The sequence below is a fragment of the Cydia pomonella genome, chromosome 19, assembly GCF_033807575.1.
Source record: "Cydia pomonella isolate Wapato2018A chromosome 19, ilCydPomo1, whole genome shotgun sequence".
NCBI classification, from domain to species: Eukaryota; Metazoa; Arthropoda; class Insecta; order Lepidoptera; family Tortricidae; genus Cydia; species Cydia pomonella.
The window spans coordinates 8,976,122-8,998,170 of NC_084721.1; the positions used below are offsets into that span (position 1 = coordinate 8,976,122).

At 36.7% G+C, this 22,049-nt stretch overlaps 1 protein-coding gene across 3 annotated transcripts in view; it reads left to right on the plus strand.

Moving 5' to 3' along the window:
• Positions 1-22,049, plus strand: part of LOC133528630 (uncharacterized) — a 318,208-nt gene that overhangs the window by 257,062 nt on the left and 39,097 nt on the right. For all 3 annotated transcript variants that reach the window (XM_061866077.1, XM_061866078.1, XM_061866079.1), the window contains one exon: positions 19,823-19,941. In XM_061866077.1, coding sequence (XP_061722061.1) covers positions 19,823-19,941 — 119 coding nt within the window. The remainder of the gene's footprint in view (positions 1-19,822; positions 19,942-22,049) is intronic.

The window sequence follows — 22,049 nt, forward strand, 5'->3', positions numbered from 1 at the left end:
TCTTATTTCATTTAACGATTCGTGACTCGAAAACTCAAAGAGCCAAACGCTCTGCGAATGCCTAATGCTATTTTACTTCTTATAACTTTTTTGTTTACGATGTACTTGGAACTCTGTTTTGCTCACTGCTGCGAGGGAGTGACGATGAATTCCAAACAGAGTTTTAGCTTTGCTCGTATCTCCAACTCCGACACCGCTTTACATAAGTAGCTATTATTTAATGCTTTTTGAGCACAAAGTAACGTAAATACTTTATAACTTCTGTGAGTGATAAATACAATCGAATCTAATGCTCAAAAAGCGGCTGTTGGTAACAAACCTACCACACTGAATCAAAGTATACAAATTACCTGCAAACGGCAAGTTTATGTATTTATAAAGTTAGCTGTGGATACATATGTGTTGCAGCCCGAGGCATTAAGTTAACCGGACTTGAGCCGTGGTCGAACGCAAAGCCAGACCTGAGCCTTGCCGGCGTTTGGGTGGCTGCCAGCCAGCGATAAGCCCCTACGTACCTATATATACCTACCATTACATATTTCCACCTACTAAGTTTTACGAATAAAACTTATACTCGCTAGTAAAGTTTGCTCGCTCTTGAAGACGCTTTAGTGATAGAGATCTAACTTAGTGGATACATGCAGTTTAGAGTGCTTTTAAGCATTGTTTCTCGGAGTAAGTACGTTATTTAGATTACAAGCATATAAAGCAAACTCTAACAGTAAACTGAGCACCTTTCTTAAGGAGGTCCCTAACGCCAATGACATACGATTTGAATCCCTTAGTTTTCTAATGTTTTTAGTAGCTAATCATATTAACAGCAACGGCTGTAAGCAATATAGTATCCCATATTTACTTCAAAGTTCATTATCTTCAAGATATTTGGCATCAAAGTTGAAGAATTTTAACTTAAAATTTAATTTAAAATTAAACTGACAAATTTTTAGAGACGTCAAAGACGAACCCAAATATGTAGATTTCATATATGTAAGATCCTTCATAGCAATCTAGTTACAAAAATAGTGTTTGTTTAGACAATGTTTATAAAAATCATAAAAAAATAAGTATTCATTTCTTTCAAAATCCGGCAGACAAAAATGGAGATAAAAGATTAAAGAACCGATAGCCGTTTGTCTTATAATTCTATCTGTAGTGCAAATAAAGGAGTAACGACTTAAAACTAGTCGAAAATCGACGAAAACCGCGGGGAGCCCCTTATGTTTTTTAGTTAAAAAATTCCAAAGCTGTTATGATATAAAATTATTTATACTTACATGTTTTTAACTCCGGCGAGGAAACAACAAGATTAGTTATAGGTACTAATTAGATTTCAACTGACCCAAACTTAACGGTATTAAATAACATAAACATATTAAAGAAAACATGACCAAGGCCCCCTGTACGCGAACCTAGATTCTATACCCGTAGGTTGGGCAGAAACAACGAACTAGACTAACTAGAATCGAGCTCAAAAATGGCCCCATGGCTATGAACATGGCTGAGAACGACTGGCTGTGCTCGGCGGAATTTGACAGCACAATTAGTACGACAGCTTTCTGTGGCATAAAATGCCAAACAATATAAAACTATTTATTAAGAAAACTAGATAAAATGCCTTCTTGTGTGGTAAAATTGTTCCGCGTCAACTCATTCATTAGTTTGGGTAAGTAAATGTTATTCCTGAAGATTATAAATAATTAATCAAATGAATATGCTAAACCAAATGTCGTATCTCTATACTAGTTCCATAGTGACTTATGCCTTTTAGATACAGAGGCAGAATGGGGATAAATAAATAAATACCCTCCAATTATTTGTTTTTTTATAAAAGATCAAGTACGGTACAAAACGGTAAACTTTTCGTTATATTTATTCTAGTAGTTTCCCAACGGGCCCCGAACAAAAAAAATACTAATGCAACTGCATTAGAAAGGCAGGAATCAGATTGGTTCCCTAGCCTAACCACCCAGATTTGTAGCTTAGTACACCTCACAGAGAGCGATTACTATGAGACAGATGCTACAGACTGTTAATATGGTGCACACCGAAATAATTGATCACATGCATTTTATAAGTCTGTATGTACTTACACTGATCAAAAATACATAGCTACTACACTATACTATAATATTATGTTTCAAGTTGAAACTTTCAACTTTAAATAATACCTACTTTCAAAGTATGGAAATGTGGAATCTTAACAATAAAAAAGCGTCAAAATAATAATTATATGAATTGGTTCCCTCTTGGTTAGTATCATTCTTGCAAGGTTTGGCAACGCCGAAATAAAATAGTGTAACTGCACAGAATAAATAATAGTACTACTGTGCAGAAATGACACTCCCTACAAAACCGAAGTTAGACAGCGATTCAGGGACGAATTATGCTGTCCCTTGCTAATGTATGGCACTATCCCTTTCGGCCATTTAGGGTTGTCAAAATTCAGGTCATTATCTTATCTGTGGTCGTGCACGTATAGGGACGTCAAGTTGTGCCAACGCTCATAATTGCTCGGAGCAATGCTGAACCGAACGGAGCCGAGAAAAGCCGAATGGAGGAGTGTCACCCCACTGGTAACAGCGCGCAAGAGCTTTAAGCCAGAATTTTATTATAGGCAATCAAAACTTTTATTGACCAATCACTACTTTTTTAATAGCGCGAAATTGTGCATTGGATATAATTCAAAGCAGGTGAGACATACTTATGGAGAAGGGATAGCTGTCAGCGTCAGTGTGGCTGGGGTCATTTTTCTAGTGTCTATATACTCGTATATTTCTTCGCTGGGCATAAAGACTCTTGATTTAGCATAGGTATGGCTTAACTTGCATTTCAGATTATATTTAAATTGTAGTTTTTCTACAAGCAATACGAGTAGTTAATATTTAAATAATTTGTCTGTAATTATTTATTTAGCGCGACATGTTATTAAGAGTTTTTGAAGAGTCGTAGCGCTTTTGAGGCCTTTCAAGGGACTTCATCGATTTGAATCCCGACGATTCAATCGATAGTAAAAAATCACGAGCTGTCTAAATGCATTTAAAAATTTGTGACATACTTTGCACGGAAGCTAAAAAAAATTAAAAGTCGGCATTATCATGTTTGAGGGAACTTATCAATTACTTTGTTATTTGTTTATGAAAATCATGTTATCCGCGCTCCCGGGCACGCACATCCATCTCGCCCACGGTTACGCTCAGTGAGGTTGAGAGAAGAACACGAACGTACTGGCCCTTAAGTAGGTACATACATCTTAATATTATAAAACAAATGATTGAAAATTGGAACGATCAGAGCGTAATGGATAGAGGACCGTCGTCACATTAACAATGCCCGCTCGGCATCGGCGGGCTGACACAGATGAAATCACCTGTTAACTTAACCGAGCTTGTTTACGTGTGTGATTGATGACGGTACCATCGAATAAATCCCTCCAAAAAGGATCCTTTATAAAAAGAAGGACATTCTAGGTAAAGTTTGTAGAGCAGAGCCGTTTTATTGTTAAGCTTTACACGGATCGCGTTTATCCCGCAACAGAACTGGAATACGCACGTGAGCAGGAGCCCTGCGTAATCCCAGCCTCCCTCGGGACCCCCTTGTTTTCCTAAAAAGGTAAACTTTATCCAATCCTCGAGGTGTTGGATTTTCTCCAACCAGATATATCAATCTCCTGACAAATTCACATTATATTTCGACGATTGTCCGAACGACCGTAAAAAAAGGTCAGTTTCATGTCCCATCGGAACGAAAACACGTTGAATGGTTAGTTAAACAAAGAAAATTGTTGTCCTATACGTAGTATAGGTACACTGCGCAAAAATAGGTATGATAACTATATTTGTATTTGTAGATCGTCTTAAACATACACAATTTTGGCATTATATCTACATCATTTTATAGTGCTTTTACGGGCGCTGATAATATTCTGCTGGAGCCGGCATAGTTTTCATACATTCCTTGTTAATAAGAACAAATCGTAACTCAAACAAGTTACAACAATAAACAACTTAGGTACTTAAATAATGAACTTTTTTCTGTCTCACTAGAAAAATGACCAGAAACGAAAAAACAAAAGCCGAAGCGGCAGTGACAAATGTCAAGGCGCCGGTTTTGAAAAGCGTCGCCGCAAATGCTGGCAAATAGCAACGACGCAACCCTTGCCGGGGACAGAAACTCCAAGGATTCCCATTGTTATTCTTATTCGGAATTTACCCCTCCTCATTAAATGCCAACGCTATGGTGGTGCTGGAACTGCAATTGTAATGATGTTCGTAATTCGCCAATGTAAATTCTGCTTTGTTTTAGAATGAATGTTCCACCGGAGCAATACACAGAATAAAGTGTTAAACAGAATAGACACCTAACATAAAGTACCTGCTTAACTTCTAGTTTGACAGATAACCAACTAAACACTCGATAGTATGCCTAATAACGCAAGAAATTATCACTCCCAAACACATTCTTAAAATATTTATTTTCGGTGTAAAGTCACGCCCGTGTGTGCTGCTTTCTTGACAAACCCTAAAACCCAAGCAAATTGTTTTGATTCGTAATCTTCTGAAACTGGGTTGACTAATGACGAACAACTTGTAACTACCCGCCAACCAGACAATGGGGACCCACAGGAAAATAACAAGTGAACACCGCGCCGTCGCATCCGAAAGACTACGAGATGAAAACACAAAAGGAAATTCTGACGCCGACACCGAGATTTAGGTCAATGATTGGTCTGCGGGAATCTTTTTGTCCAATTTTCTTGATTACTCATTGGATTTGACGTCGAACTGGTTCATTAGGGATGTATATGTGGACAAAACAGTCGTTACCTGTGATAACTGTCATATGAGATGTACCAAATAATCTTACGAGTCAGCTGATATTGTTAAAAATTATCTTGATAGTTTTTCACTATGCTATGGCTATGCTATACATATTAGTACCTATTTACAAAAAAACTACATGTAGGTATTTAAAAGCTTTTAAGTATGATTTTATAAAATTAACTCAGTCGTAATTTTTTTTATAATTTTGTAATTTTTTTTTTAAGTAAATATTGCTCAGTTTTAAGCGTCATTAGAATATGGTACTGGCGTTCCCTCGTTATGAAATATTAATAATAAAAATATTACTATAATTTTCTACGTTAAAAACCAAACTGAAACTGAATAGTCAATAGTTTCCGAAAATAAACCGTCGCTGAAATAAACTAAGAACAAGATAACTTTGTGCGACGTGACTGTGTTTCGAGGGCAGCCCGCTCCGATGTTGTTTTCCCAACCACACGCAAAGAGTTCTAAAGCGAACCAGTATAACTGTAATCTCCGACTCTGCATGCAGATCTCTGCTCGATTTATACTGTTTTCTTAAAGCGAATACTCGTCTGCACTCGATAGACGAAGGGAATAACAGTCCTGCACTGTTCGAATTAATCACATTGAGAAGTCTCATTCGCATTCCTCTAGCGACGCGCCGCCCGCGCCAATCGCCCCTACTTATGAAATATTGATAAAATACAATAGCATTCAGATGTGAAGGTTCCTCTGAAGTAACAATAATTAATGTACAGTGATTTTTAAAGATCGTAGAGATTCTACTGAGAATAGTATTATTAAAGATTTGGACACTTTGTACTATTTTGGGTAAACTGTAACTATCTTCGGAGCAGTTTCAAACCGATAATATATAACAATTATTATAATCAAACCGTAGTTTGATTTAAAAAAGGGAGCGTATGAATAAATAATAAATATTATAGGACATTTTATTACACAAATTGACTAAGTCCCACAGTAAGCTCAATAAGGCTTGTGTTGTAGGTACCTAGACAACGATATACAATACACAATACAATACAAATATACTTTATTGCACACCTCAATACAGAAACAGTACAAATAGTACAACACATAATATACACAATATATATATAATGTATTTATAAATACTTAAATAGATTGAAAACACCCATGACTCAGAAACAAATATCCGTGTTCATCACGCAAATATATATGCTCTTACCAGGGTTTGAACCTGAGACCATCAGCTTCATAGGCAGGGTCACTACCCACTAGGCCAGACCGGTCGTCATGAACATCGATGACAAGAAAACAACTTTTTTGTCCAATAAATATTATGTTTAAAATAATTGCTCACAAAATAACTCGGTTAGTTACCATTAGTTACTTGGCAAGAAATATATGTGAAATCTAAATAAAACCAAGATGTCGAAACTCTTACTGTGTATGTGAACCATTAAACATATTTCAGTACATATGTAGTTAATTTTGTGCTTCGCAAGTAGATAGGTATCACGTGGGCTCGTGGAGATGGCTCCAATTAGCCCGCGTGGCACTATGGAAACGAGAGCCCAGATTGCCTTGCTCAGACCCGGATTCAAGCCTGCGAAAACTGCAAAGGACACCCTTGCAGACCCAGTAACATTAGCTTCATTTGTAATAGAAATATAAACTGAGCTTTACACTAGCTTTTCTGACGCCAAGTACTATTTTTAGGCCCGTAAACATTTATCTCTAATCATAAGTCTCTACTTCAATACGATAATAACGTACGTAATGGTGTGACTGAAACGTATTGCTTGCACGTGGTCGCCACCGCCACGACTACGCTTAACTAAATAGTACCTGGGCGACCGAGCTTTGCTCGGTTATAACTATTTATTGTAATATGGTGGTGTATAGGTGATAATCTACATAAACGTAAAAAGTAAAATGTGAACTGACAATTATTATTATTTACAATCGATTTCAACCTTACAGCACTTGTCACAGAGTAACGCCATCTATTGTCAATTTCTCTTATTACATAGCTCATTTTTTTACTAAATTAAATTTGTCTAAAACAATAAAAATTAAAAAATTATATATAAATTTGAACATATAAAAAAAAACAAAAGTTAGTCACCGGGCGAGATTCGAACCCGTAACACTCGTTTCTAGCCGTCCGCGTCTTAACCCGCTGGACCAGACGGACAGTGGCCGGCAACACGAAATTAGCGACCATATTCTGCGTCGAAAGAATAACGCATGAAAACTCGAAAACACGCGTTTTCCCTAACATAAGACTAATCTAGATCGATTGTATACCCCCAAAAACCCCCATATACCAAATTTCTGCGAAATCGTTAGAGCCGTTTCCGAGATCACAGAAATATATATATATATATATATATATATATATATATATATATATATATATATATATATATATATATATATATACAAGAATTGCTCGTTTAAAGGTATAAGATAAACGAGTGCGATAGGTGTAGTGTACAGCAAATAATTATATAAAGGCTCTTTTAACGCTAAGGGCAAGACAACTCACGATGTCTTTCAATTAAAAGTTTTTAGCGTTCAAAGGGTTAAATGTATGTACCTAAGCATAGATTTCATATTACATAAATTAGTTGGTGGACAACTTCAAAGAGAAAGAGCACTTCTTATGTTCTTAACCTATAGCTTCACAGAGCTTCAGCTTCAACAGACACATATCTAATCTCAAACGAGCACTTAATTTTAAACAATAATGTTGGTTGTGTTTGTGTCATTTGTAGGTAAAGACGAGCTCAGACTGAGGTAATTAATTTGTGGAAACTGGATTGACTGATAGATCTAGGCCTGGTATACACAAATTATATTTTAAGTAAATAATTAAAGCAACTTGATACTCATAATCGATATTCCTCTTAATACACTTCTTACCATTGACATATATCTAAGGAAGGGCCTTACGGGCAATAAGAATGGGGCCAGTACAGCGGTGTCACGCACACGAATTTGAGCCAATCGTGCAGTCTAACGCTACAACGCGATTGGTTGATGAATTTGCATCACGCGCGCGATTGGTCGCAATTAGTTGCGTTAGACTGCACGATTGGCTCGAATTCGTGAGTGACACCACTGAACTAACATCATTCTTAGCAAGGGCGGATCCACCGTTGTGGGCACGATGGGCATGCCCACAACCCTAATAGGATGCCCTATTGATTTGCCGAGTAAAATTATGCCGATTTTTGTTTCGCAGAGGCTTTAGCAGAGGACTGTTTGGCAGAACTTCATTACGCAGAGTAGTCAGTTCGCAACTTGGCATAACATTGATAAGCTCATATACTTTTCGTAGAATAATTGTTTGGTAACCGTCATAATTACCTGAGAAACCCTTGGTCGAAACACGATAGGTAGAGTGATTTTTTGTATTAATTAGAAATTCGAGCATGTAAATCGAGAGAGATCGATACTTATTTACAAGAATAATAATTATTTACTAACATTACAGGGGCAATTATTTTTTAGCTTAAGGGGTCATATAAATCTAAAACATTTACAAATATTAGTACAATTTCTAAAAATAATGCCAGATTTTAATTTACAATCGCAGGAGTTTTTTTAGCGTAGTTTTCTATCTAGTAAATCTATCAAACAGGGCTCCATGGACTGCAATAAATAGTAAGATTTTCGATACATTACCTCATACGCCGATTATATGTATGTAGTATAAGTACCGCAATTGCTAAATTACTAACTGTTAGTTAAATTATTGCCATTTTAGATAGATAGATAGATTTATTTATTGGTACTAATTATACACTGTCAAAATTGGTTAAAAATTACAATTTACAAATATAGGTATTCGAACTTCGGCGTATACCGGGGCATGCCCCGGCATGCCGGGGCCTACCGCCGCGGTATCTTCTATCGTGCTCCTCGATGCCGCGGAGTAATAATCCTCCGTGATGCTCCGAGGTCGGTCTCAGAAAATTCAAATTTATACCTTAGTTTCATTGAAATAGGGAAGAATATCGCTATATATTCGCTTTTCGGTGAAGGAAAACATCGTGAGGAAACCGGACTAATCCCAACAAGGCCTAGTTTATCCTCTGGGTTGGAAGGTCAGATGGCAGTCGCTTTCGTAAAAACAAGTGCCTACGCCACATCTTGGGATTAGTTGTCAAGCGGACCCCAGGCTCCCATGAGCCGTGGCAAAATGCCGGGACAACGCGAGGAAGAAGAGGGAAGAATATACATTGATAAAATTAAAGTGATCTGCGCAGACTCTGCCGGTTTGCGCAGGGCTTAAAAGTTGTTTAAACGAGCAGATTACTCTGCCAAATGAAATTCTTGGATTACTAATGGATTACCAAAAGTTTTTTTCTAAGAAAGAAAGAAACCACAACCCAAAAGATTACCAAAAGTTTTTAGCTAGATTTTCATTTTCCAAATATTTTATCGCAAAAACATGCTGAATAATCATTTCCCGACTCAACAATGAGCATAAAAATGTTTTGCATCAGAACTTTTAGCAAAACAATGTTTAGATTTCCGTATTTTAACAATTTTTATATCACCATTTTTTTCCTCGAATTATTTAGTTGCCTTTATAGGCAAATCAACACATTACAAACCTAACAATTGACAAATAAATACTTTATTTAGTAATTTTTAATACATTTCTGTCTTTGTTTGATATAATATAGCAAAAAATTCTATTTTTAACACCAATTAAATATAATAGTAACTAAAACCTAACCAAACAGTATTTTTAGGCAACAGTTCGTTTTTGTGGGGATTTCAGCTCTAACCTAACCCGCTTTTCCGCCAACAGAGTGTCTTTGCGAGGTTCGCAGTTCTAACCTAACCTTAAATTGGGTTAAAAATATTTTGGTAAAATAGCAATATCCCGCAATTCTTCCAATAATTTGTTCTGTTAATTTATGTATGGAAACCAAATCTCTACGTTAAAACGTTAGTCGACTAAAAGTTACGTCTAGGGACGAATAAATCACTCTGCGGAAAGATGTTCGGCGAAACCTTGTCTACCCATCGATAATCTACTAAAAATTGGTCAGGAAATGTTTAGATACACCCCTTATAGACTTGTGACGCTACACTTTCACGGTCTATTGAGATAGATATGCTGATGATCGTTCATGAGCGAGTACGTACCATAGTCCGACTCGGACTTGGCCGATTTTCGGGTGGCTGTGACCACAACCTTTTTTGAGGGCTGGATCCGCGCCTGATTCTTAGTGCCCGTAAAGCCCGTCCTTAGATATAAATGTCAATGCTTCACATGGATGTTTCCTCAGAAATAAATATTTATGATCTCATACCGGATAAGCTAAAAGATCGATCATTTTTATAGTAATAACAACGCAGGGCAGTTTGTGACGAGCTGTTGGGAAGTAGCTACCCCATGTACACGAGTGCTCCCGGGGAGCTCTGTCACCCGAATTACAGGATTATCTGGCTTGCCTTCACCGGCCGACCAGAGTGGAGTTGCCAGAGCTGCGTTCTCGAGGGTAGACGTGGAAACGTAAGCGGCGAATTGGCTATATGTTTAAAGTCCAGTGACACGTCTCTACCCTTAGCCCTCACACCGGTGTTGTCCTTGAGCCATCCTAGATGTCGCTTTTTGTGGGGTCACCGTCTGCTGAAAATAAAATTGCATACCGTTTTATTAGGCAAGCGTCCGGTTTTTTTTATCCCAGAGCCGAGTAATTAATCATCGCTTGTATCCAATAGCCTAGTTTATTTTAGATTACATCAACTTCTAATAGTCTTTACACCCTGGTGGGTGCTGCGTCTGCGTGCGTACCATGACCCTGGCTGTGTATCCCTTACATCTCATTGAAGTGTTAAAAGGTCCTCTACGTGTTGGCTTCGGCTCGACGTACGCCTCCTAAACACAGGCAATATATCCTAACGACGTAGCTTCGAGCAATTATTTAATGAAACCGATGCTGTCAAAAATACAGGTCCGAGCGAGTCCCGTGCCGTGATTGGTCCGTTCAAAGTCACATGGGCGTCAGACAAAAATGTCTGCCAGCCGCTAGTGATGTGACGCGTTGTATAAGTAATTAAGTAGATAGTCAAAGATGATGGTAAGTACCTAAGACAATTATTTGACTGAACGGAATTATCATTGCCACTTTGGCAGTCGTAAAAAAGAAAAAAAGAAAAAGTATACCTTACCAGCGCTCGCTATCCTCCCTCCCTATATCCCTAAAAATAAGTAAGTAAGTAAGTTTTTGTATGAAATGGGTTACTGATATTAATTTTTGCAAACGGTCGCATCGTGATATACATATAAATTAATGCTGAATTAATAATGTCATTTAAGTTCAAGGGACAAATTGTAGGTGTAAACAACTGTGTATGTATAATTCTTATGTAACCAATATTTGTTTCTTCATCCGCAAATTTTTAAATTTCATTTGAATCTTATCAATAGTAAACAAACACATTTGATGCTATGGACATCACTAGTTTGCACGTAGGAATGTCACGTAATAAAAGACAAGAATGGAGCTATACGGATGCAGCGCGATAGAAAGAGACTTTCGGCCCGATTCGAAGAATGAGATACGATAAGTTCTAGTTTAGATAAGTTCTCATTTAGATATCGTTTGTATATCGTATAATTGACGGAAGCAGCTCGATTCGGGAAATTAATGTCACTTTGATGTTAGAAATATGATCTTACTGGGATCACAGCGGAATCAAAATAAACGTCAATTTTGACATGTCATTTAGTTATCGATCTTTTAAAGATCTTTCCAAGATCTTAAACGTGTCTTAATCATTCTCCGAATCGGGCCGTTTCTTATAAGACGTCAACGATTTTCGAGCGCTGCTTCATTTAATTTAACGCTTAATTTAAATCAAAATCGAAAAAATCTGTGAGATGAAATGCCACTTCTTTGTACACCGGAGTTTTTAGTGTTCTTTCCACACATTTTGACACAACAATAATGCATTTTTTATAGCAAGAATTTCTTCGAACTAGCGATGTTTCTAGACCGAGTCCGGTCTGTAGACTGAAGTAAACAATGTAGGCGTGTCTCGAAAATCGAGTAAAACTACTATATGCGTGGTAGATCGACTATGCTATGCCTTTACGATGAGTAGTATGTGCTCCCAAATGTCTGGAACACCATTGTTTCGTGATGGGTAAAGATATAATTATAAATTCTTTGTTTATATAACACATAGCTCCATAGATGTTAGTGTTTATATACCTATAATAAAAACACTTCAACATTTATATAGTATCATGTCAACATATAAGGTAAATAATAAACATATATTGTTATGATCGCCAAATTAGTAGAACCTTCAAATCTATTTATCATTGCGGCTTTGATAGTACAAATATATTAATTTCCTACCTACGTAAATTCGAACAGCATAAAATGAGTAATTTTTGCCATTAAATCCGTGTATATCTGGCTTTACCCGAAATGAAACAGATAATTAAATGGCAGCGTCAAACACATGTAAATAATGGCATAGTCCGCTCTCGATGTTTATTGTACTCTCCGTCCATCCAGTCAAATAAATTATATTGTATGAAATTCGGTTAATTTATTTCACATTGATAGACGAAACCACAATCCTGAAATATGTTTGTAAAGGTTTACCCACCGAACGACCCCGAGCTTAAATGTATTTTAGTAATTCTACACATTAGTTTAGTAGCCTTAAGTAGTCCCACTACAAAACCTAGTTAATTAGATCTTTGTTTAAAGAATATTGGTGAGCAGGGATATTGTTTTCTGTTGTTCAAAAGAAACAGTGCAACAAAGGAACACGATTTTTAATGGAATTTATTAGATAAAGAATGAAAGAGTTTTTTTTAACAAAAGCATCATAAATAAGTTAAAAGTGGAGTTAATAAATGCAATTAGGAAACTTGTTTCAGCTTTTAAATAGTTTCTGGCTTCTCTACGCTGCCGGAAATTAGCAGTTTAAAAAGTAAGTGAAGTTCTTGCTCTACTTACCTACATCTGCTCGACGTCATTGAATGTTCCTACCTAGGTATATTTAGTAAAGAATACACAAATCATCGGAAATGATTAAGCACCAAAATAATGTATGATTAAATAAATAGTTTTTTTTTCATCTTCTTCTTCCGGATCTCCTGGATCGATGTTTACGAAGCTTGTCTATTTTATAGCTGTCAGCTGTCTGTTTCATCATGGTATATGTATAAAAAAATGAGTCATTGAAAATTGGATGCGTGCACAACACTCGAGCGCGGGGCTTAGCTTCCGATCATCCTTGAGGCACTCGAACCTCTCTTTCGATTCAAGCGAAGCTTAAAATATTGCCATTTTGTTGGAAGTAAATGCTTTCTATAAACAAAACATAACGTCTGTAGATATGTATCCGCAAGCTCTATCTTTAGTGATACGTTTGCCTGAGCCAGACATATTTTTACATACCTACTTAATGTTACATTTAACCCGGAAAATCAATGAGCGTAAACGAAATATGTATACTCGTCAAACGCATATAATTGCAGAACGCTACGAGTGATGCCACTCGACCCGATTTCTGCGTGCATTCCGGATGTGGGTCACGGCCTAAGAATTTAGGTCGCTGGTACGAAACTTATGAAAATGTGCACGAAAACCTGACGCACAAAAAGCTTGTCTCACTCCCTTTGTTCAACTAAGTTTAGAGTAAGCACATTTCTTTCCCATTTTGTTAAAACATTTGATCATGATGTGCAATGAGTAGAGCACATTAAAACATAAAAGAAATATTTTTGACGACCGGTTTGGCCTAGTGGGTAGTGATCCTGCCTACGAAGCTGATGGTCCCGGGTTCAAATCCTGGTAAGGGCAGGGTAAGTTTATTCGTGTGATGTGCATGAATATTTGTTCCTGAGTCATGGGTGTTTTCTATGTAAGTATTTAAGTATTTATAAATATTTCTATATTATATATATCTTTGTCTAAGTACCCTCAACACAAGCCTTATTGAGCTTACTGTGGAACTTAGTCAATTTGTGTAATAATGTCCTATAATATTTATTTATTATTATTATTGTATCTCCTTGGATTTCACGGGCCTATAATTCCCGGTCTTTTGATAGGCTTGCGTGGGGATATAGATCCAACACGTAGAAGCCCCTTGGAGAGCTTTAATGTCATGTAGAACGCCTGCTGGAACCCGTTCACAGGCGCAACAATAGACACCCATGAACTGGTCGCAACAGGAATTGGGACTATTGTAGTAAAAGTGAACAGTATAACGTTCTATGGATTGAAGTTTGGGAGGACAAAGAGACTGGGTTATTGCAAAGACGTCCGGACACCTGCCATAACAATGTTTTCACTAGTTATCGAGGCAGGCGTTGACTCGCCGCCCACTAGATGGGCCCCTGAAAATGCCGAAGTGAAGACGACCAGGAGCAACACCGGTGTGAGCGGCTCAGGGGTGTCGAGAGGTGTACGCCGCTTTCTATATACCCAGTGGCTGATAACAGCCACTGTGCCAACTCGCGTCTTATGCAAGTTTTCACTTCCACCCCTGGAGCATTTAGCTCTAACGACTCCTCTCTGGACGGCCAATGAAGGCAAGCCAGAGCTGAGAGTCCTGCGGGTCCACTCCGACCGACAAAGACACGCCTGAGACGGAGACCCTGACCGACTCTCGGGAGTACTCGGATCCGTGGGGTCGTTACTCCCCAACAGCTCGCCACAAGCTGCCTTGCGGATTATTATTGTTATTTATTTTACATAATATATCATAGATACAATTTATCTTAATATAGGAACTATTTGATAATAATACATTATAAGATAAACGTAAGTATTTGACAAGTACATTAGATATAAGTAGTATTAAAAGAAATGTATTGACCTATGTATAGAATAGGTACACATTTGTACACAAAATATAATCCACATTAAAAATATCAATAAACATAAAAAGTAACATGAAAAACTACTTTATAAATCGTAACAAGGAATTTGCCATAAGATTGATGTCCAAATCCGCCGATACTCAGGAAACCCATCGCTCTAAGTTTATTCGCCATAAAACCATGCCTGACCGTAAATATTGATCCGCCCGAGAGATAACTCAAGGGCTCCTTGCGAGAAAACCCCGAGATATCTTTAGATGTCACTTACTTTCGATTGATAGGTACTGAACGACCAACATTTTACTAGACTGGCGCGAGGTTAGGTTAGTACCTAATGTACGCGTAGGTACGTAAGTAGATAGGTATTGTTTTAAGTTTTATCATCGAATAAGACACTTATCTTTTCAAGTTGGTCATTGTCATTAAATACATTTTTATTTTTTGACTGAGTGGAAATGTATTTACGCACTGTGTGTGGGACTTGCCGCTCCTTTCCCCTCTATTAGGTACATAACCTATGTCGTTATTTCTTCGAATGGGCTTATACTTGAAGACTAATTCGAACATACATTTTCGATATCTAAATTATGTAATCTGGTTGTCTTTAAGCGTGCATTTCGTTCGTACTGGTTCGTATTGGTACGTGGCGTGACCGAGATGCAGGGACTAATGATAACAAATGGTATCATTTTTGTAGATATCAAACTGTATGTTCTGTTTAGTCTCTAGATTTGTCCATTATTGGTACGTAAAAACAGTAAAATATGACTAATATGTACTTTTATGCTTGTTGACACAATGGGTATATTGATTTTGATAAATAAGTCGGAAACTTTTTTTATACTTATATAAACTTTCTCATTCTAAACGCAATCGTAAGGTGAGGCACTGTATGCGAACCTTGACAGTTTGGTCCTAACCAGTTATGTCGCGCCTATATACAATTTTATAATTGGTTCCTTGTAATATAAAAAAAACACAAATAAGAATTAGCGCGAGAATTCTTCACAAACATCAACTGAAAGTAACGTAACGTAAACGAATATTTATTCATAATCGCTAATACTATTTTACTTAAAAATAACTTTGAACTTATAATTACCCATTAATTACTTGTTTCCCATAGTCATCTTTAACAATTGTCTGAGAAATATAACCTTGTGCAATTTTTGGGCACGCTGAACATTTCAAATTAGCATATCTTTTCATGATGTTTGAACGAAGTCGTCGCGACCGTCTATATGACGGAAAGCTAATTAAATTTTGTTTCGTAGATGTATATCTAGGTATATAACAGTTTTACTAGCAAGTTGTTCGTCTTCGCTCTTTGGTAAAATTTCTCTCGTACAGTCCTTGTCTTCTTGCATGACTAATTTAATTCAGTTTAGACTCGTTATTCTACCTGCAATCTACACTTTAATACTTTCTTGCACCTGTATCAAAGGAAGAGGTTAAACAGAAAACATCTGCAGCAGATTTGCACTTTTATTTTGAATTATTAAAAAAACATACACACTTTAAACACCAATACACTTATTTCGATAAGGAAGTACTTACAGACAGATAAAGTGAAGTTACACTTTACTCTTATACCTATAGAGCACTAAGCTACCTTGAATTTTCGTTCCATATTTAAATGGAAGACCAAAATTTGCGCAAAAGAAATACCCGACAAAGGACACGTTAGCGAAAAACTCTTGGGTCCCTAGTAAAATATTCAAATGTAGCGAATAATAACATTGCGCAGATAATGGTGTCGCGTCGGCCCGGATCAGAGTGCGCGCATAGTTGGCGTCTAACTCTTTGCGTCAACATTTTCATGCTTTACATATTTCTTACTTATTGTAGTATTCAAATAACATTTACTCTCACTCATCACATTGAGTCTCACTCGCGTCAATACATGTACGAACAAGTACGAGTGAACATAATTTAGATATCATTCTGACTGATTATATTATTATACAATGTCTTTACTTGATTAAAATTATATTAGAAATAAAAAAAACGATATATTAGAAAAATATACTATTATATTAGAGAAATAGGCAATAGGCATTATATCTCTTACTGAGCTTACCGTGGGACTAGATCGATCTGTGTAAAATCATCCTATACGAGTAGTATTGATTTATTTATTTAAATTAAATTAAAAATAAAACAAAATCCACGTTTAATAAAAGTTACGGCAAATGGCATTATTTAGCATTATGGCAAATGTATGATAGTTTTTTTATAATTATATTAAACACACCCGTTATTACTATTACACGTAATTGATATCCCGGACTGATAGTGTATTTCCGACAACTGTTGTTGTATTATGATGATAAAATTAAACTTAACTCTTTAGGAACAAATCAAATTATTAAATAGCCCCAGAGCTTAAGCAGCCCGAGAGGTATAAAGGGGGTAAAGCTATGAGTAAAATTAACTTAAAAAAAACAATAAATGTAGTTAATGAGACCGGCCTTACCTGGATGTCAATTCAATGACACGTTTTTAGTTTTGGTTCATATTTCCTTCTCGTACTTATATCTTCTTCATCCTCCACATCCACTGCTTGTCACTCTTATTCAATCACATTATGAATTAATTTCACAGAAGTCAAAGCATGTTGTTATTTTAATTTCTATGACATTGATAGCGAATGACAGATTTTTAAATTCCTGCTCTTATCTTTATTTTTCTGTTTATAGGTCAACAGGTGAAATAAATATGAGGTCGAATAGAGTTATGAAAGAATAGCGAGCGAGATGTATGAATGTGAATGATTGTGAGTTTGTAGTGAATTTATTGTATTTTTTATTTATTTGATATATACCTAATAGTAATAATATCTATAAGTAATTATATATTTGAATCATAACTTTCGCTTGCGATGCATAAGGCTTTAATTAAAGTCAGCGATGTGTTCCCAGAACCGGGTTGTAATTAAATCAACAACTCATCTGATCATGTCGCGTTCGTAATCAGCTAATTACAGGGCGACACGTGACGACGTATATTTTTGACAATAATATATACATGTGAGTGTAATATGTATGCCTGAACAAATCGTTTAATTGCATCCATTCTAACGTCAAATATTATTATTTAAAGTATATACGTACCGTTACTTAGTTTTGTGTTAATAAGAGTACCTAATGAAATCAATATATTATAAAATTTCAACTTCTTATTAGACTCATATTTTATGCCTAGTCTGACCAATCTTAAAAAAACTTGATTTGTCATTAGTCATTATCATTAAAAGGCTTTATTACTCGCAGTGCATTTCGCTTAATGCTTAAGCTTAGGTGACATTCGGATTGCGACGGCAATAAGATTCAGGTTACATTCTGATGGCAACTGCAGCTGCATTACTGTTGCGACATTACTGCTGCGGCGTTGACGCGGTCGCCGTCACTGTCAGACTTCTTAATAAAATGAGTGGCGGAGTGAACACGTGAACGTTATAGGGAGCGTGCATGAACTGTAGGAGGCAGCACAGGAGCCGTCAGATTATTGGCGCGAGGCGTAAATGTGATGTTTTTTGTTCCGATGTAGCCCACAAGATGGCAGAACCTACTATGCACAAGAAAACACGTGACGTGTACATGTGCATGTTTATGGTTCCGACTCAGGCCACAAGATGGCAGACCCTCCAACGCGCACGGTCCTTATAATCGCGGCAGCAATACGGCAACGAATGTCACTCATTTTATGAAAGAAATCCGAGTGTCAGCTTTATTGCTGAGATTCTTGTCAAATCAATATTAAATTAAATTTCTTAAGCTGGAATAAGCCTCTAGTCACTTATCATTTATGTAATTTTTTCGTTGTTATTTTTTACATACATGTCTACTGAGGGCCTACTGCGAACCAATTCAACGAGTTGCCTCTCTGTCGCACTTGTAAATTCGTACGTAATTGTGACAGGGAGGCAACACGCCGAACGTGGTTCGCGGTGGACTTCTGATCGTTAAAGTAACTTTAAACTTCAAAAAGAAAAGGTGAAATTGTGACGATATTGTTAACATAAATTGTATATATCAAACCGAAAACAAAGACACCCATAACTATAAAATAGAATGGCCTAGACTGTACGTACACATATATTTTACTGTATTATGTATATGAGGGTAAGGCATTAAACAATGGGCCGGTCCCGCCATCGATAAGTACGCCCTAGAGAGGCCCCCGAGGTCCGAAATAAAAATAGGATTAGGAGACGAAAAGGCCCTCTAATTAGATGAGAAACAAACATGGGATTAGGGTCAACAACGAGCTCTGCGCACTCATTGTTGTAACGATATTATGAGTTTAGTATGTTTGCATCTATGCTTCGATTAGCGGTGGTCGCTGCTCTTCATAGTGTGGGTATCGGCACCAGATTCGAGGTCACACACATTATGACATATTATCGTGTAAATTCTGTGGGATTTTGAAAGTAGAGCTATTTTTCCGTACCTATTACAGGTTCAATAAGTAACTGCAAATACACACATTAATTTCATTTTATTGCAATTTTGCTGTGTTTGTAATCATTCAACTATTCTGTCAACAACTTAGGTTATAGTTCCGTTTTTAGTCTGAAAATATTTGAATCTTTAATGTCACATTAACAGAAATAATATATCAGTCCAGTCAACCCATTTTCAATTGTGTGACAATATGAACTTTGTGACTACCTCTTCAAAAGTAGGGTAACCAGGCCAAAAGCAGGTAGGCCACCTAAAGCGGGTAGGCGCCTATACAATACATCGTTGTATGTAACAGTATCGTGAATGTATGCATGCGCCCTAAGAGACCGACCGCCAACGAGTTTCAATTAGGTCCCAGCAATCCGCGGACAGGAGCCAGCAATGCAGAGGACGCCTGGCTGTATGCCTGTCTGACTGATACCTCTTTACGCTTAAACCGCTGAACAGAGTTTAATGGAATTCGGTATCAAGATAGTTTGAAGACAGGGAAAGGACATGGGACAGTTTTCATCAATAATCATTGCCCTTTGCATTGCATTTGCCCTTTCACTTAGACGGAGTCGCGGGTTCTGCCCAGCTAGTGAGAAATAAATGAAGAGATCTCATAGATTCACTATGACGAGATTCTAAGTAATGTAGGTAATACGTTAAATACGGCCTAATATTTTTTCTTCTCAATTCCGCAGGTATGCAACAAGATCTTCGGTAACGCATCGGCGCTCGCAAAGCATAAACTGACGCACAGCGATGAGCGCAAGTATGTGTGCATCACTTGCGCAAAAGCCTTCAAGCGGCAGGACCATCTGTAAGTATCCTCCCTTATTCCATCTCACTATCCTCATCTTTCTAATTCTTCCTTTTTATCTTACTTCTTCTGTGTACCTTTTCGTTCTCTCTATAATTATGTCTAAAAGAACAGTTCCTTTTTATCTACATAATAGTTTGTATTTCACTAACCATCGTGCTTTTTTACGCGCTCTCCCAAGATTACTAGTATATCGGGAAGACTGAGATTTGGGTGATATTTATACACCCATAGTCAGAGTATACATTATTTTTATACTTACAGTTCTACTAGAAACTACCTGGAAACCACAAACAAAGAGGGGTTCAAGGTGTTCCACTGACAAAATTATTAGTAAGGCGTCTTATAAACACGGTGGCGAGAAATCCTGTGCCGACATACTAACTAAGTAGTTAAGTGCACCAACACAATATGTAATATGCACTTCTACAAGACATCTTGCTCGTATCCCTACGACTATGTCGTACATTGCTCGTATCGTACTATGTACTCGTAGTTAAATAATACTTAATACAACTACGTAACAAACATTCAACCGAATTGAATGGTTTACTTTCATTTAAGCCGGTCAAAAAGGAACCAAGTAAATAAACTTCAAATACTTAATTATAAAATAGATAGTGTATTGTGAGTGTTATTAAGTCATTTCAGCGATTTACTGAGAATAAATATGAAATAAAATAAATAAATATTATAGGACATTATTACACAAATTGACTAAGTCCCACAGTAAGCTCATTAAGGCTTGTGTTGTGAGAATGAAGAACTGATTACTTGTTACTAATGAATACAGATTGATTTTTTTTTTTAAATGCACATTTTAAATAAATGACACCTCCAACTAAGTATTAACAAGTGACGAGTCAAAGAGTTAGGAACCGAGTAGAATTGTTAAGCAGGTTCAAAATACGAATACACTTTTTTACGAAGTAAAGTAATAACACACATATATTGAATACTAGTAGTTAATTTAGTTTATGTACTTAAAAATTAACTTGTCTTTCTCACAAAGCACAGAAGCGATTTACTGATTTAAACTTTAATGATTTTTACACATTATTATTTACGAAAACAGGACTTAATCGCATATATTTAAGGTAAGTACGAATTTCAAAACTTAATTAATACGCGTTTAAATCCAGTTTGTAATGCAAGTTAAATGTTATAAAAATAAAAATACACCATCTTACTATACTTATCTCTTATCAGCATATAAAAAGAAATGACATGTCATCATTTACTTCTTATCTGTCAGAGACCGACCCCGTAATTAGATATGATAACATTAATAACTATATAAAGGAAACGAATTAGTCGATTCGGCTCACGGTTCACTTAATAATACTTCTTTCACGAAGCTACCAAGTTCCCCTAAAAGTGTCGAAAACAAACTTCTATAACATTGTGTTTGCCCTTTGCCCCAACCGTCTTAAAGCAACTAGGTCGGGAGCACATTATGTCAATAACACGCATGGCAGAGGTGCCCATTAATATTCATGCGCGACGCTCGGGCGATTAAGTAGCCCTGTGCTCGGTAGATGTGTAGCAATCAGTATCGTGATTTCGTATAAGCAAGCAGCGTAACGGAATAAACAAGCATGCCAAAAGCAGTAAGGTGTCATATTTTCACGATATTCCAGAAACATAGATAAACCTAAGTTGAAGGTGTGCATGCGTATATACTATACGTAAGACCACGTATATTTTATATTTTGACCGACGATACTGCATAATACTATTGACTATTGACTCGATTAATATCGTTAAGTGACGACATTGGCCCAAAGCCCTGCGGTACTGTAGGTATTTAGACTAGGAAATGTATTCCTTTTACATAGATTGTCCTCTGATGTTTTGAATTTGTCTCAATCCAATTCGAAACTAACGTAAACTGTAATTTGTAATTGAAGATTCTATTTATCGAATAAAAAATAAAAAATATTAAGTAGGTACCTATATTAATTCCCAATGCGCATTGGGGTTGCAACGGAACCATGGGTAGTCCAAACCTATGCATCCAATTTACTTAGCAGTTAGCACTTTTTTCATCGATACCATATACCTTGCCTTGTCTTCTCATTATAATCATTACAATTAAAACTCTTTGA